Below are 15,993 nucleotides of genomic sequence, written 5' to 3'. Positions count from 1 at the left end.
TTGATTTTCAGAACTTTTTAGGAGCCGCCAGGCCTCGGAGCATTTGTGTCACCTCAGGGCTGAGGGCCAGGGCCACAGAGCTGGCCCCACAGCTAGCGTCCAGCTGGGAATCAGGTCAAAGAAGATGGCTCCGCGGAGGGAGGGCCCGGCCAGCCTGAGCCCAGCCAAAGGTCAGGACGCCGCCATCCTGGGAAGGGGGTTGCAGGCCGCTGACACCGGAGGACCCTTAGGTGTCCCGGCACTCGCGGCTGAACCTGGAAGCTGGGCCTGGCTGCCCTCCTGGACCCCCTCCAGGGGGTCTAATGTCCCAGCTCCCGTGTCCCGTGCTCCCGGCCCCTCAGGAGCGTGGGCTGAAGGCCTGGGTCCTGCTGCCTGCCCTAGTGACCCCAGGGACCCGGTGCGCTCCGGCCATTCTGCCAGGCCTAAGGGCAGCACGACGTGGTCAGAGGGCAGAGACCCTCATGAGGGGAGGCTGCAGAGGGCGGCGGTTGAACCCCTTCTGCCTGAGGGAGCTCGAGGTGGGAAGCTCGGGTAGGGACACTGGGGAGCCCCGGCCACAGCGCGCGGGCGCCCAGTCTCGGACCTGGCGAGGCGCCCGTGGGTTGGGTGGGTATTGCCCCCACGTCCCGACTCAGCCCGAGCGTCCCCAGTTCCCGGGGCTCCCCGCCCTTCCGAGAGCCGTTAAGCGGACCCCAACCCCGAACCCTAGCCCCAGCGGATCCCCAAGCCCCAAGCCCGGGACCCAAAAGCCCCGTCCTCCCCACAAACCCCGCCCTCCGTGTAAAGCCCCGCCCCGGCCCGTAAGCCCCGCCCTCCCCGTAAGGCCCCGCCCCAGGCCCCGCCCTGCCCCAGGCCCCGCCCTCCCCGTAAGGTCCCGCCCGCCCCAGGCCGCGCCCGCCCGTCTGCCGGGCCATGGTGGCGCTGAAGGGTGTCCCCGCGCTGCTGTCCCCCGAGCTGCTCTACGCGCTGGCGCGGATGGGGCACGGGGACGAGATCGGTGAGCGCAGCGGGCCGGGGCCTCGGGGACCACCCCGGGGGAGGCAGGCGGGCGAGGCTTGCGCGCGGACCCCCGGGCCTAGCAGGGCGGGGTCCTGGGGTGGGGGCGTCGCTCGGGCCTCCCTGGCTTCCCCCGCGTCCTTTAGGGAACCGCGACCTCGTGGGGCTCTGGGCGGGGCAGGCCGGAGCTTCTCCCCAGTCCCTCCCCAGACGGCCCCGGAGCCGCCGCGTCTGGGCTGCCCCCGAGGGTTCAGCGCTTTTTCTTCTCCTGGGGCCTGGGGTCCCGGGACAGGGGCTGGGTGGCCGGGGCCTGGTCTGGGCATCGCGGGCGGCTGCGCGTCCTCTGGCCCCTGGGGAGGCGGCCGGGTCCGGGTCGGCCCCCTGGCCTGGGCAGCACCCGACAGCCTGGCGGGCAGCGAGCTGTTGACGCCTCTCCGCCTCCCAGGCAGGGACCTTGCCCTCCCCACCTCCCCGCCTGGCTTCCAGCCCTGCAGACTGACTGCGGCCGGCGGCGGTGGGGGCGCCCAACCGGCCGACCTGAGACCCCTTGTGGCCACGATCTGGCGCCGCGACTGGGTGGGAGGATGGGCGGCGCCGACCCCGAGGCCAGGGATAGGTGCTGACCACGCGCTCTCCTCCGGGCTGTTTAGTTCTTGCGGACTTGAACTTCCCGGCCTCCTCCATCTGCCAGTGTGGGCCCCTGGAGATCCGTGCAGACGGTGAGCGAGCCCCAGGTCCCCCAGGGCAGGGCGGGCGGGTGAGCAGTGCTCCTGGCTCTGAGGCTCCTCTGTGGCCTGTCGTGGCCCCAAGTCCCTGCTTGCGGTGTGGAGGGTGCAGGCGAGCAGGCGGGCTGGAGACTGAATGCCGCCCCCTCTGCCCTCCAGGCCTGGGCATCCCGCCGCTCCTGGAGGCCCTGCTGAAGCTGCTCCCCCTGGACACCTATGTGGAGAGTCCGGTGAGGGCTGAGTCGCCCCTGCACCCTGCTGCTCCGTGCCTCGGTTTCCCCTTTTGCGGGCTTCATAGGGCCCACCTGCCTTGGGGTGGGGGGGAGAAGCCATGTGTCCCCAAGGGGCCCTGGTCCTCACCAGGGGAGTCCTGAGTGGTCACCTGACCAGGAAGGCTGGCAGCACCCAGGGCCCCAGAGCTGACCCCTCCCTCTAGGCTGCAGTCATGGAGCTGGTGCCCAGCGACAAGGAGAGGGGCCTGCAGACCCCGGTGTGGACGGAGTACGAGTCCATCCTACACAGGGCCGGCTGCACGGTGAGCCTGCAGCCCCAACTGTGGGGAAAGGGCCAGGGACCCTCTGTCTCCTGGAGGCTCAGTGGGAGCCAAAGACAGGGTCCCAAGCTCTGTCCTCAAGCGGTCTCCCTTCCATCACCCTAAGAACCCCGGACTACCAGGCACTCCCTCACCAGCCGGGTGGGAGAGGTGCACATGGGCAGTGTGGCCCCTCTTCCTCTGCCCCCGAGCTTTCCACCTGCCCCCCAACCCCGCCCAGGATCCTGACCTGCCAGGGCGAGGTGGGAGGGGTCCTCACCCACCACAGCCTGTGAGTGAAGCCTGGAGGACTCAGGATGCCTGGCTTCCACCTCCTCAGTCTCCCCTGGGGGAGTACCCCCTGGTCCCAGGTCTCTCGCCCCATCCTGGCTATGGTTGGTCAGAGGCCTAGCCCCCTCCTCACCTTGCCCTGCAAGGGGACAGGCCCACTGTCCCGGGCAACCCACTGGCAGGTCTCAGGCAGGGCCTCCATAAGGGGAGGCCAGGGGCTCTCGTCCTGGGCAGGGGACCCCCTAGGACAGCTGGCAGGGGCTTGACAGTCTGCTGAGCTGGCTGGGTGGTCCCAGGCCAGGCAGAAACCAAGCATGGCAGGTTCCTCATCCACAATGTCCGGGGCCCCCCGTCCTAGGCCTTGGGAGCCAGAGGCTGAGTGACCCTGGGGCCCCTGCAGAGGGAGAGCCCAACAAATGGAACTCAGGGGCCCCACTCCCTGGTGCCCTCCCTGCCTGGGGCCCTGGGGAGTCCAGGGCTGGCCCATGAGGGTTTCTGGGCAGGGTTTCCTCCAACTCTGCCATTTTGTCTTCCAGAGAGCCCTGGCAAAGTTAGAGAGGTTTGAGTTTTATGAGCGGGCTAAGAAGGCTTTTGCTGTTGTGGCAACGGGGTGAGTTCCAGCTGACTCTGACCTGTCCCCGTCCCCACCGGGCCCTCAGGAGCTGCCTTCGTCCCCACCGGGGCCCTAGGAGCTGCCCCCGTCCCCACCGGGCCCTCAGGAGCTGCCCTCGTCCCCACCGGGCCCTCAGGAGCTACCCCCGTCTCCACCGGGCCCTCAGGAGCTGCCCCCGTCCCCACCAGAGCCCCAGGAGCTGTCCCCATCCCCACCGGGGCCTCAGGAGCTGCTCCTACCCTCTTCTCAGCTTCTGCCTGGCTGAGGCTAGATGTCCCACAGAGTGGAGAGACCAGGGAGGAATTTGGGGAGCAGGGTCCCCATTTGCCTGAGCCTCAAGTGGGTGAAGGTGGACAGGGTCTGCTCCCTCCCCCAGAGGCTGGAGCAGGGTCTCCGCACCCTGGCCCTGCAGCCCAGCTCAGTGCTGGGCTTGGCTCCTCTGCAGGGAGACAGCCCTCTACGGAAACCTCATCCTCAAGAAGGGGGTGCTTGCCCTCAGCCCCCTGCTGTAGGCCTGGTGAAGACCACCTGGGATAGAAGAGGAATTGGGGGCACCCTGAGCTCCGGTACCACCACTCACAACAGGCCTCCCAGCGGCAGCCCCAGACCTGGGTCCTGGCCAGGGCTCTAGGGGGCTGGCAGTCTTGGGGTGGGCCCTGCCTGGCCAGGGCTGTAGGGGCCCGGCAGCCAATTGGTACAAATGTCCCTGATTTGTGAAAATGATGGAAAAATGTAGTCGCCGGTAAACGTTCAGTCTAAAGGTTTCAATTCCAGCTCTGTTGTCACTCAGGCTTGTTTGGTACTGAGCTCAAGGGAGGCTGCTGGCTCCAGAGAGGGCCCCCCATGTACCCTTGACAAAACCTTGAGTGGGAAATCAGGCCTGGGGCCCTGGGGTCTGGGTGGGTGCCTGGGCCCTGGGGACACCGAGGGCTGGAGTGGTGGCAGTGGCTTCCCTGGAGGCCTTGAGAGGGGTAGGCTTCTGCCACAGCCTCTGGGCTGTGGACACTAAGGGGTTCTTCACCCGGGTCCATTCTTTCCGCCCAGCAGGAGGGCAAGTGGCAGGGGCTGGCCTGGACACTTCAGGAGGAACTGGGGGAGCTCTGTTGAGGGAGGTGCCGGCTGGAGGGGCCTGGGTGTGGGCCATGCCCTGTGCTTGTGGCAGTAGGTGGCTGCCTGCTGGAAGCCTCACTTGCCCTGGCAGGCAGGGGAGGTAAAGGACACGAGGTCATTTGGAGCCCAGTGCCGGGCAGAGATGGGATGGGATGCAGGGGGTTCCTGAAAGGGGGTGCCTGGGAGGCTTCCCTATGGGATGCTTGGACTGGTCTCCAAGGATGGGGAAGAATAACCACCAGCCACTTTCCAGACCCTGGGCCTCTCCCCAGAACTTGCCTCAGTGACACAGGTACAGGAGGAAGATGGGGCAGGGCTGGAGTTTGAGGGACCAAGGGCAGGAGTGGGGATGACAGGGGCTTCCCCAGGGCCAGGGGCTGGTGTCCCCGGGGTTCCAGGGGGCAAGTCCCAGGGTCCTAGACCCACACTCCGGACCACAGGAGAACCTTGGGAGTGCAGGCAAGCCCCCCGCTGCCCCAGCTGAGATCTGGCTCCAAGTCTGGAGAAGGGATCCTGTCTGGGGTTGGCTGTAGACTTTGGGGACCTGTCCGCCTGCTGCCCCCAGATGGCAGCCACGGCCTTCTCCGTGCTCACTAGAGGTCAGCCTTGGCCCCATGGGCCTCGCACTTGCCTGGCCAGTCACTGCCCATCTCCAGACCCCACGGCCACGTTGTGGTCTGACATCAGAAGTGTGCGAGCTGATTGCACGCACCCTCGCCCATCCCGTTTCAGCCCTGCAGATGGGCCTCTGGGGCTAGTGTGCCCTCTCTAGCGTTTTATATAAATGAAACCATATATGAGCAAACTAATCAAATCAAGAGAAAAAACAAAGTAATGGGAAAAACAAAATAAAATCAAGATAGCTTTAAAAAAAAAAAAAAAAAAGCCACAAACACCAGCTTGGGCTGTCTAGGGCCAGACCCTCCTGCAATCCCGGAGATCCAGGGTCTTCTACCTGCCTGGGGCCCAGGGAGTGGGGAAGGAGCTGCCCAAACCTCCACCCTGTTCTTATCAGGATGACAGGGGAGGCTGCCAAGAGGGAAACTGGGAGCCCAGCTCTGGCCCTTTCAGGACAGAACCTCAAAGGTCACTGGCCTCTCCAGCTCATCCGTAAGCCAGGGTAACAGCTCTTACATTGTGGGACGCCGTGGGGCACCCTTGGGCAGTTACTCTCAGCCGTTTGTGTCCTGGGAGAGCGGGGGACTTGCCGGCGGTGCAGGGAGCTCTTCCGCACCTGAGCAAACCCTCGGCCCCCTGAGTAGCCGCACAAGGGCTGAGCACAGCAGGATGGAGGGATGGGTGGCCTCTCTCCCTTGCTCTGTTGTGTCTTAGCTGCTGGAGCTGGCAAATGTGTGTGGCTCAGCCCCAGGCTTGGCACCAGGTGCTTCTCTCTTACCATAGGGATGAGGTCGCCACACAGGAACCCCACCCATATTTGCATGTGCCCAGGACACGTGATGTGTGAGTGACTCCAGCAGCCTGGACCTGCGCCGCAGCATTGGGCCTGCTGGACCAGGCAGGGCAGGATGGGCATCCAGAGTGGGAGCTGCACAGAACGTCAGGAGAGCAGAAAGACCATGTCCTGAGCCTGGGTCTACCCCCCTCACCTGAGACCTGTGCACTTTCCACCTGAGCACATGCCCATCCGTCCAGCTGGGCCCTGAGCCCCAGGCACTCGGCCTCCCTCCTCCCTGTCCCTGTCTCAGGCCCCTGCTGTGGGGAGCCCGGGGTGAGTTCTGTTTCTCGGCTGAGACTGGTCCCATGGGTGCCCTCTGGTCCCAGCCCCGAACTGCTGCCACACCCCTCAGCATCCCGGTATACAAGGAGAGGGGCCTGGGGGTAGTGCAACGTTCTGGGAGCCAAGGGTCACCTGGGCCTTGTGCAGCCCTTAATTAATTCTCCTAGGCAGAGCAGGCTGGGCCCCGGTCACCGGTCTTCCAGGACACGTGGCCTCCTGCCTGTTTGCAGGGGTTTATTATTTATTATTTATTTTTTTGAGACGAAGTCTTGCTCTGTTGCCCAGCCTGGAGTGCAAGGCGCGATCTCAGCTCAGTGCAACCTCCACCTCCCAGATTCAAGCGGTTCTCCTGCCTCAGCCTCCCAAGTAGCTGGGATTACAGGCGCCTGGCACCACACCCGGCTAATTTTTGTATTTTTAGTAGAGACGGGATTTCACCATGTTGCCCAGGCTGGTCTGGAGCTCCTGGTTTCAGGTGATCCGCCTGCCTCAGCCTCCAGAAGTGCTGGGATTACAGGCCTGAGCCACCGCACCCGGCCTGCTGGGGTTTATTTGCTCTGGCGGGGGAGGGTAGGAAGGGTTCCAGTCCCAACAGCCTGGGCCGTGGGACAGGGAGGGGCAGTGATGGCCCCTGGAGCCCTACTGGGGGTGGTAGATGTGGTCTTGGTCTTCCTCCGGTCCCCGGAGCACCTGGCGATTTGGCGTCACCCACAACCGAGGCCCCTCCTCGCCCTGGTCCTCCTCGGGCGGAGGGTGGTGCAGGCTGTCATGGTCGGGCTCAGGACCCTGCTGGGAGCTTAGGACATGGCCCAGGATGTCCTCGGTCTCCACCCAGGCCTTGATGCCTAGGGACAAGCAGATGAAGGGATAGCCTCAGTTTCTCTCCCGAGACCCTTGGTCTGTCCAAGCCAACCCCACAAGCAGGCTTTGCTGCTGTGGCCTCGTGCCCACCTGGAAGGATGGGGCCCCTGCCCTGCCCTGGTGACTTCTCGGCGGTCAAGAGCTCCGGCTTCGGGACAGGGAGCAGCCCCACCAGCTGGTCGTCCTTCTCTGGAGGCTCCACCACACGGGTGCCCCAGGCCCTGCGGGCACAGTTCGGTCTTGTCCACATGCAGGTGGGGGAGGGGGGCAGAACCCCCCGCAGAAGGGTGCCCACCATCCCGGGGCAGCCACTCCAGCCCCCACCACCAGCAGCCCCAGGACAAGCCCCTCTCTCAAGAGCCACAGTGATGAGTGGCCCCACAGTGCTCCCGGCCAGGCTTCCACACCATGTCCCTGGGCCACTGGGTGGGGGCAGTGGTCAGAGCCTTGGTTGAGCAGCGTCCCAAGGGCAAGGATGTGGGGAAACCTCAGGAGCCAAGACTGAGCCGCTCTGGCTGCAGCCACCGGCCGTGGGGTACAAGCTGCCCTGGAGGCCGTGGGGAAGCTGAGTAGGGGGACGCCCGGGAGCCCCAAGCCCTCCGGCTGTACTCCCTTCTCCCTACGCAGGGGCTGTTGACAGATCCCCATGAGGCTGGAGTGCCGCCTCCTTCCGAAAGCTGCTGGACAGGGTTCCCCTCTGCATCCTTCTCGTGCACTCCAGGTTCAGGAAGGGCCCAGAAGAACCAGCTGTAGCTTCAGGGAATGGCGGGGGTGTGGATGGGCAGGTGGGCCTGGGGGGACTTACTTCTCTGCCTCCTGCTCTGAGGACTGGTGTTTGACTTGGACCTTGATAGGGACCTGGGGGAGAGTCACAGGTGTGGGCTCAGCCACAGTCCACACGGATGGAGGACACCTAGGGAGAGGCTGCTCCGAGGCCCACCTGGGGCTGCAGGGGGTGGGGACAGGGCCAGCTTGGCACAGCCCGAGCGTCTCTAGTGGGTGTACCACTCTCGGGTGTCAGGATTGCAAGCCGGGAGTGAGGCTGCTGGCCTGTGCCCAGATGACCAGCTGGCCTGGAATTCTGGCCGGGCCTGGGGCGGCACGGGACTGGGATGTAACCTGGCACGATATCCCCGACCTAGCACTCCCCACCCCAGCTGTCAGCGCACTGGCTGTTTCTGCGGTGACTGGTGGGGGCTGTGTCTCCTCCCTGGCAGGTGCCTAGAGAAGGTGGTCAGCTGCTCCGAGCCCAGCCACCCTCAGTGGGGCAAAGGACAAACAGGAGAGCAAAGCAGGTGACCCCAGCGGAGGACCAGTGACCCCAGCGGAGGACCAGTGACCCCGGAGAGGCCCAGTGACCCCAGCGGAGGACCAGTGACCCTGGGGAGGACCAGTGACCCCAGCGGAGGCCCAGTGACCCCGGGAAGGCCCAGTGACCCTGGGGAGGACCAGTGACCCCGGGGAGGACCAGTGACCCTGGGGAGGATCAGTGATCTCAGTGGAGGCCCAGTGACCCCAGCGGAGGACCAGTGACCCCAGGGAGGCCCAGTGACCCCGGGGAGGACCAGTGACCCTGGGGAGGATCAGTGACCCCGGGGAGGACCAGTGACCCTGGGGAGGACCAGTGATCTCAGTGGAGGCCCAGTGACCCCAGCGGAGGACCAGTGACCCTGGGGAGGCCCAGTGACCCTGGGGAGGCCCAGTGACTCCAGCAGAGGACCAGTGACCCCGAGGAGGACCAGTGACCCCGAGGAGGACCAGTGATCTCAGTGGAGGCCCAGTGACCCCAGCAGAGGACCAGTGACCCCAGGGGAGGACCAGCACCATGGGAGGCTGTGCCCATGTTCCTGCGTCTCCAGTCAAGGAAGGCGTGGGCCTCCTTCCTCCTGATCCGTCCCAGATGTGCAAGACTGAGTGGTCTTGACATGGGCCAGGGAACAGAGCATGTCCCCAGGCATAGTCCCAGCCAAGGACACCACTGTCAGCACAGACAGTGCAGCTGAGCTGCCAGCACATGGAGTCACTTCTGGCCTTCAGGGCCCAGGTGAGCATCAAGGGGTGTCATCCGGGCCCTCCTCCACCTGGGTCACTGGGTTCATCTGGGACCACCGCCTCCACCTGGGTCACTGGGTTCATCTGGGACCATCTCCTCCTCCTGGGACCACCTGGGTGTCATCCGGCCCCACCTCCTCCACCTGGGACCACATGGGCTTATCCGGGCCCACCTCGTCCACCTGAGATCACATGGGTGTCATCTGGCCCCACCTTCTCCACCTGGGACCACCTGGGTGTCCTGAGGCCTGTCCATCTGACCCCAGTGAGGGGAAGCCTGCCCTCTCCTCATCCTCAGATGCCCAGGCATCAAGAGTCATGAGCACACCCACGCCTGTCTCCTAGGCCAGCCTGGGGTTTGAAGACGGAAGAGGGGCCCTTTGGCCACATCCCCTGCTGTGGGGGCAGAAGGTGACAACTGGAGTTGGTGGCCAGATGGGAGAGGCTCACACCTACCTTGGGTGCTGAGGCCGCACCTGCCTCCCACAGCAGCACAGCCACCAGGCTGGTGACCATGAGGACCCTGAGGGGGCCAGTGAGGAAAGTGTGAGGTAGGGGAAGGGCCGACCCTGGCCATCAGTCCTGCCTCCCCTGAACTCCAGGCAGCACCCAGTGAGCAGCTGGGAGGCCTGGGCTGGGTTCTTCCTTGGGAGCGCAAGTGGTTTTACTGGACTCTGCTCACATGGGCCAACACACAGGCACAGAGCGGGGAGAAGCCCCAGGCCCACCTGCCTCCAGCCCCGCTCAGGCCAGAGCCCACAGCCCTAGCCCCAGACCCGGCTCCCCACAGTCTGGGCGGACCCCACTGTGGCAGGCACTGGTGGTTGGCTCGGAAACTCCAGAGGTTCTGCCGCTCCTTTCTGCCGCCCTCCACGTGGGGACACATGAACACACTTGCACACAGATTGGGATATGGGAGGGTATGGCGCAGCAGGGGCTCACAGCCCCACACCCACAGAGCCCTGAGGCTACACACTGCTGCAGGTGGGCACCCGCTGTGTCCCAGAGCTGTGGGGCCACGGCTGGAGGGCTCGGGTGCACGGCAGCACTGTTAGGCAGGCAGGCAGGGTGTCAGGTCTGTTTGGACACGGGACGTGTGTGTTTGTGCATGTGGTGGGGGGTGTGCGTATATGTTGTATGTGCACATGTGTTTTGTGGGTGTGGACTATGTGCATGGTGGGTGTGCATGTATGCTGTGGGTGGTATGTTCGGGTGTGTGTGCACTGTGTGCTTGAGTGTGTGTGGTGGATGTGTATGTTGTGCATGGTGTGGAGTGTGTGGGTTTGGGAGTCTGTGTGCTGTGTGTATGTTATGTGTGTGTGTGATGGATGCATGTGTATGTTGTGTGTGGTGTGGAGTGTGTGGGCTTGTGTGTGTGTGTGTGCTGTGTGCATGCGTGTGCCTGGTAGATATGCATGTATCTTCTGTATGGGGAGTGTGGTGTGTGTGTAGTGGATGAATGTGTATGTTGTGTGTGGAGTGTGAGGGTTTGGGGATGTGTGTGCTGTGTGCATGCGTGTGTGTGTGTGGTATAGAGTGTGAGGGTTTGGGAGTGTGTGTGCGGGCGCGTGTGTGTACAGGTGTGTGTGTGTGTGCAGGTGTATGTGGTGTGGAGTGTGAGGGTTTGGGAGTGTGGACGTGTGTGTGTGGGCGTGTGTGTGCGGATGTGTGTGTGTGCACGTGTGTGTGCGGGTATGTGTGCGTGTGTGTGTGTGCAGGTGTATGTGGTGTGGTGTAGTGTGAGGGTTTGGGAGTGTGTGTGGGCGTGTGTGTGGGCGTGTGTTGGATGCCTATGTATGTTGTGTCTGGTGTGGAGCATGGGGGTTTGGGGGTGTGTGCTGTGTGTATGCGTGTGTGCGTGTGTGTTGGATGCGTATGTTGTCTGGTGTGGAGCATGAGGGTTTGGGGGTGGGTGTGTGCTGTGTGCATGCGTGTGTGTGGTATAGAATGTGAGGGTTTGGGAGTGTGTGTGTGCACGTGTGTGTGTGCGGGTGCATGTGTGTGCGGGTGTGTGTGCACGTGTGTGTGCGGGCACGTGTGTGTGCACGGGCGTGTGTGTGCACGTGTGTGTGTGCGGGTGCGTGTGTGTGCGGGCGTGTGTGTGCAGGTGTATGTGGTGTGGAGTGTGAGGGTTTGGGAGTGTGTGTGGACGTGTATGTGTGTGGGCGTGTGTGTGTGCGGACGTGTGTGTGTGCGGGCATGTGTGTGTGCAGGTGTATGTGGTGTGGTGTAGTGTGAGGGTTTGGGAGTGTGTGTGGGCGTGTGTGTGTGCACATGTGTGTGCACGGGCGTGTATGTGTGTGGGCATGTGTGTGCGGGTGTGTGTGGTGTGAGGGTTTGGGAGTGTGTGTGTGCACGTGTGTGTGTGCGGGTGCATGTGTGTGCGGGTGTGTGTGCACGTGTGTGTGCGGGCACGTGTGTGTGCACGGGCGTGTGTGTGCACGTGTGTGTGTGCGGGTGCGTGTGTGTGCGGGCGTGTGTGTGCAGGTGTATGTGGTGTGGAGTGTGAGGGTTTGGGAGTGTGTGTGGACGTGTATGTGTGTGGGCGTGTGTGTGTGCAGGTGTATGTGGTGTGGTGTAGTGTGAGGGTTTGGGAGTGTGTGTGGGCGTGTGTGTGCACATGTGTGTGCACGGGCGTGTATGTGTGTGGGCATGTGTGTGCGGGTGTGTGTGGTGTGAGGGTTTGGGAGTGTGTGTGTGCACGTGTGTGTGTGCGGGCATGTGTGTGTGCAGGTGTATGTGGTGTGGTGTAGTGTGAGGGTTTGGGAGTGTGTGTGGGCGTGTGTGTGTGCACATGTGTGTGCACGGGCGTGTATGTGTGTGGGCATGTGTGTGCGGGTGTGTGTGGTGTGAGGGTTTGGGAGTGTGTGTGTGCACGTGTGTGTGTGCGGGTGCATGTGTGTGCGGGTGTGTGTGCACGTGTGTGTGCGGGCACGTGTGTGTGCACGGGCGTGTGTGTGCACGTGTGTGTGTGCGGGTGCGTGTGTGTGCGGGCGTGTGTGTGCAGGTGTATGTGGTGTGGAGTGTGAGGGTTTGGGAGTGTGTGTGGATGTGTATGTGTGTGGGCGTGTGTGTGTGCGGACGTGTGTGTGTGCGGGCATGTGTGTGTGCAGGTGTATGTGGTGTGGTGTAGTGTGAGGGTTTGGGAGTGTGTGTGGGCGTGTGTGTGTGCACATGTGTGTGCACGGGCGTGTATGTGTGTGGGCATGTGTGTGCGGGTGTGTGTGGTGTGAGGGTTTGGGAGTGTGTGTGTGCACGTGTGTGTGTGCGGGCATGTGTGGTGTGGTGCAGTCTTGTCTCTTCAGGCCCCTGTGGGGGAGGCTTCTGTCTGGGGAGGCTTCGGTCTCTCAGGGTGGGGTGGTCTTGAGGGTGGGGTGAGGCTCTGGGTCTGCACGGGGCTCAGCATGGCTGCAGTCAAGGGTGTCTGGGGCTGGGCGCGGTGGTTCACACCCATAATCCCAGAACTTTGGGAGGCCGAGGTGGGAGGATCACCTGAGGTCAGGAGTTTGAAACCAGCCTGGCCAACATGGCAAAACTCTGTCTCTACTGAAAATACGAAACTGCCCGGGCACGGTGGCTCACGCCTGTAATCCCAGCACTTTGGGAGGCTGAGGCAACAGATCACTTGAGGTTAGGCATTTGGAACCAGCCTGGCCAACATGGTGAAACCTCGTCTCTACTAAAAATACGAAAAAAAAAAAAAAAAACATTCACCAGGCGTGGTGGCAGGTGCCTGTAATCCTAGCAACTTGGGAGGCTGAGGCCAGAGAATCGCTTGAACCTGGGAGGTGGAGGTTGCAGTGAGCCAAGATCGAGCCACTGCACTCACTCCAGCCTGGGCGACAGAGCGAGACTGTCTCAAAAAAAAAACCACTTAGCTGGGGTGGTGGCACAAGCCTGTAATCCCAGCTACTTCTGCTGAGGCAGAAGAGTCAGTGTCTGGGACGCCCTACAGGCCTGGATTGCAGCTCCACAGGGACCTTTGCCCCTTCTCTGGGTGACTCAGCCACAGTGGGAGGTCAAAGCTCAGGGGGGATGCCCCAGACAGCCCGGGGTCAGGGCCTGGCCTGGTCTGACTCGGGGGCCCTGCTTCTCCTCAGGACCCCCAGCTGGTTCTGATGCTGGGCAGGGGCTCTTGTCCGGGCATTGGACCCCACTCCCACTGCCGTGCTGCCTGGGCCACCCCTGGAGCCCACCCCCCATGACACACAGCCTGGGGGCCCAGAATTCAGGACACGGTAGCCCCTAGAACAATGGTCGGTGGTGACTGCCAAGGAGCCAGACTGTGGGACTCCCAAGGGTCCCCTCTCCAGGCAAATGGCTCTGGGCACCAAAGGGTCCCCACGCCACCCAGAGGCCACCTCTCTACAAGGGAGAAACACCAGGAGAGGAGGGGCAGGGAGGGCCCTGGCTTAGAGGAGGAGGAAGAGGAGGCGGGCACCTCCACAGGAGGGGGTCGGGGGGACCCCCACAGAAGGAGGGGGAAGAGGGACACCCCCACAGAAGGAAGGCAGCCTCTGATTCCAGGGTCCAGCAGGAGCCCCGGTGCTTCCCTAAGCTCCAAATCACAGCTACTCCCTGGCCCCAGCCCCCTTCCTTTTGGGCACTCACAGGCCTGCTGGTTTCAGCCTGGCACCACCCCCTTCCTTGTTCTGGGTGGGGTCCCTGGGTGATTCCCCACCAGGCCAGGGGAACCAAGGGGCAAGGCACTGTCTCATGCGTTTGGAGCCACAGAAGAGGTGGAGCCTGGTGGCAGACCCCAGACCCTCAGAGGGCCCCTCCTTCTCCCTCCCACCCACTCACTCCCCTGAACCAGGTCCCCTAGCACAGCATGGCCAGGCCTCCAGGTTTGGGTGGGGTGGGAATCGGGGCTCAGGGATGGTGGGCATTACCTCCTCATGTCTGGGTCCCCGTCTCTGTGGAGAGAGTGCTCAGGGAGCTGCAGTGGCTGATCCCAGTATCTGGCACCAGGCCCAGCTCCTCCTGCCCAGGCCCAGGTTGCTTGGGGCTTTATTGCTGCTGCTTGGGGCGTGTCAGGACAGAGGTCGGGGTCAGGGATCCCATCGTGCGTAGCCCAGGTGACTGGCTCTGCAGCCGCCCAGCCCACTAGAGCCTGGATCTGAGTGGGGACACCCAGCTGCCCCCTCAGGGCCTGCCACACCTGACTGAGGAAGAAGTTTGCCTTTAAAAACCTGCTTGTTGGCTGGGCGCGGTGGCTCAGGCCTGTAATCCCAGCACTTTGGGAGGCTGAGGCAGGTGGATCACCTGAGGTCAGGAGATTGAGACCAGCCTGGCCAACATAGTGAAACTCTGTCTCTACTAAAAATAAAAACAAATAACTGGGCGTGGTGGTGGGCGCCTGTAATTCCAGCTACTCGGGAGGCTGAGGCAGGAGAATCGCTTGAGCCTGGGAGGTGGAGGTTGCAGTGAGCCGAGATGGCGCCACTGCAGTCCGGCCTGGGCAGCAAAGAGCGAAACTCCGTAAAAAAAACAAAACAAAACAACAACAACAAAAACCTGTTTGTCATGAAGGCTGAACCGAGCTCACAGCCAAGGCAACTTGGAAGAGGGCGTCACAGGCGGCCGTCCCCACGGAGGGGCGTCGCGGGCAGCCGTCCCCATGGAGGGGTGTCGCGGGCGGCCGTCCCCATGGAGGGGTGTCGGTGTCACAGGCGGCCGTCCCCATGGAGGGGTGTCACAGGCGGCCATCCCCACGGAGGGGTGTCGGTGTCACAGGCGGCCGTCCCCACGGAGGGGCGTCGCGGGCGGCCGTCCCCGTGGAGGGGCGTCGCGGGCGGCCGTCCCCGTGGAGGGGTGTCGGTGTCACAGGCGGCCGTCCCCATGGAGGGGTGTCGGTGTCACAGGCGACCGTCCCCACGGAGGGGCGTCGCGGGCGGCTGTCCCCGTGGAGGGGCGTCGCGGGCGGCCGTCCCCATGGAGGGGTGTCGTGGGTGGCCGTCCCCACCTCAGCTGAAGTGCTTTCTTCCTCAGGTGGGCGTGACAAATCCCCCATCCAGCCCCACCCCACCTGCCTGTCACACCCACACCTGCCCACCACCTGTGGCAGCACTGTACCAGCTCAGCTCCACCATCACGGAACGCTCACCCCCAACCCCACCGCCTTCCCCACCCCTGCCAGGTGCTCCAGCCAGTCCTTCCTTACTGGCCACACCAGCCTGAGGAGTCTTGCATGCTGTGTGGCTGAGGTCTGCCGCTCCACGGGGCCCAGTGCCCTGATCACCTTTTTTATGTTTTTATTTTTGGGGGACGGAGTCTCGCTCTGTCGCCCAGGCTGGAGTGCAGTGGCGCGATCTCAGCTGACTGCAACCTCCGCCTCCCGGGTTCAAGTGATTCTCCCGCCTCAGCCTCCCGAGTAGCTGGGACTACAGGCACCCGCCACCATGTCCAGCTAATTTTTGTATTTTTAATAGATACAAGGTTTCACCAGGTTGCCCAGGCTGGTCTCGGACTCCTGACCCGAGTGATCCACCCATTTCGGGCTCCCAAAGTGCTGGGATTACCGGCGTGAGCCACCACACCCGGCCCTGACCACTGTCTTTACCGTCCCTGGCACACCCTGTGAAACAAAAACCATTCCAGTCTCCCCCTGACCCCACCTGACTGATGGACCCTCCCTAGGCCAAGGGCATTCCACCGTTAACCTACAAACTAGTTCAGGCCACAGTGGGAAGTGGGGGTCGGACAGGCCTCATTGTACCCTCCTCCTTTTGGAATTCAGGCAAAACGGACCAGCATTAACATTAAAACAGAGACCTTAAGACTGATAGAACAGACTCTTTAAGTCTGACAAGAAATAGTCCCTTTTACTGATTCTATCTGCGTAAACGCGGTCTCCACAATGCCTTGTCTTAACCCTGACTTTCCCTTCTGTTGATTCCAGGTCTTTAGACAATAACTTAACTCTTTTGACCAACTATCAATTGGAAAATTACTGAATCCACCAACGACCTGGACACTCCCCGCCTTTCCGGACCAAACCGATGTACATCTCCCATGTACTGAGTGATGTCTCGTGTCCCGAACATGTATGAAACCAACTGCACTCCAACCCAAA

General features: G+C 62.9%; 2 protein-coding genes across 2 annotated transcripts; one reads left to right on the top strand and one right to left on the bottom strand.

Moving 5' to 3' along the window:
* The first annotated feature begins 877 nt into the window (after positions 1-877).
* On the top strand, positions 878-3,930 carry FUOM (fucose mutarotase). Its single transcript, XM_010382759.2, has 6 exons — positions 878-997; positions 1,647-1,715; positions 1,881-1,951; positions 2,158-2,256; positions 3,081-3,154; positions 3,603-3,930. The coding sequence occupies exons 1-6, from the start codon at positions 913-915 to the stop codon at positions 3,667-3,669; spliced, it is 465 nt and encodes a 154-aa protein (XP_010381061.1). The 5' UTR covers positions 878-912; the 3' UTR covers positions 3,670-3,930.
* A 2,472-nt stretch (positions 3,931-6,402) lies between these two features.
* PRAP1 (proline rich acidic protein 1) lies at positions 6,403-13,883 on the bottom strand. The gene is made up of 5 exons (XM_010382757.2): positions 13,811-13,883; positions 9,375-9,441; positions 7,672-7,724; positions 6,957-7,087; positions 6,403-6,850 (listed from the first exon to the last, which is right to left on the bottom strand). Exons 1-5 carry the CDS (start codon positions 13,816-13,818, stop codon positions 6,645-6,647), a joined length of 465 nt encoding a protein of 154 aa, XP_010381059.1. The 5' UTR covers positions 13,819-13,883; the 3' UTR covers positions 6,403-6,644.
* Between the last annotated feature and the right edge of the window lie 2,110 nt (positions 13,884-15,993).

The sequence above is a fragment of the Rhinopithecus roxellana genome, chromosome 11 (assembly GCF_007565055.1).
Source record: "Rhinopithecus roxellana isolate Shanxi Qingling chromosome 11, ASM756505v1, whole genome shotgun sequence".
NCBI classification, from domain to species: domain Eukaryota; kingdom Metazoa; phylum Chordata; class Mammalia; order Primates; family Cercopithecidae; genus Rhinopithecus; species Rhinopithecus roxellana.
The sequence above is the reverse complement of the archived record's forward strand: the minus strand, read 5'-3'. Positions and strand labels throughout refer to the sequence as shown.

What these genes read in the sequence shown, in the direction of transcription:
- FUOM (XM_010382759.2), top strand. Translation starts at nt 913, where the DNA reads ATGGTGGCGCTGAAGGGTGTCCCCGCGCTGCTGTCCCCCGAGCTGCTC. An exon ending in CCTGGAGATCCGTGCAGACG is followed by an intron (nt 1,716 to 1,880) that starts GTGAGCGAGCCC and finishes TCTGCCCTCCAG; the next exon opens with GCCTGGGCATCCCGCCGCTC. An exon ending in TACACAGGGCCGGCTGCACG is followed by an intron (nt 2,257 to 3,080) that starts GTGAGCCTGCAG and finishes TTTGTCTTCCAG; the next exon opens with AGAGCCCTGGCAAAGTTAGA.
- PRAP1 (XM_010382757.2), bottom strand. An exon ending in GTGCGGCCTCAGCACCCAAG is followed by an intron (nt 7,725 to 9,374) that starts GTAGGTGTGAGC and finishes ACTCTCCCCCAG; the next exon opens with GTCCCTATCAAGGTCCAAGT. An exon ending in CAGGGGCCCCATCCTTCCAG is followed by an intron (nt 6,851 to 6,956) that starts GTGGGCACGAGG and finishes GCTTGTCCCTAG; the next exon opens with GCATCAAGGCCTGGGTGGAG.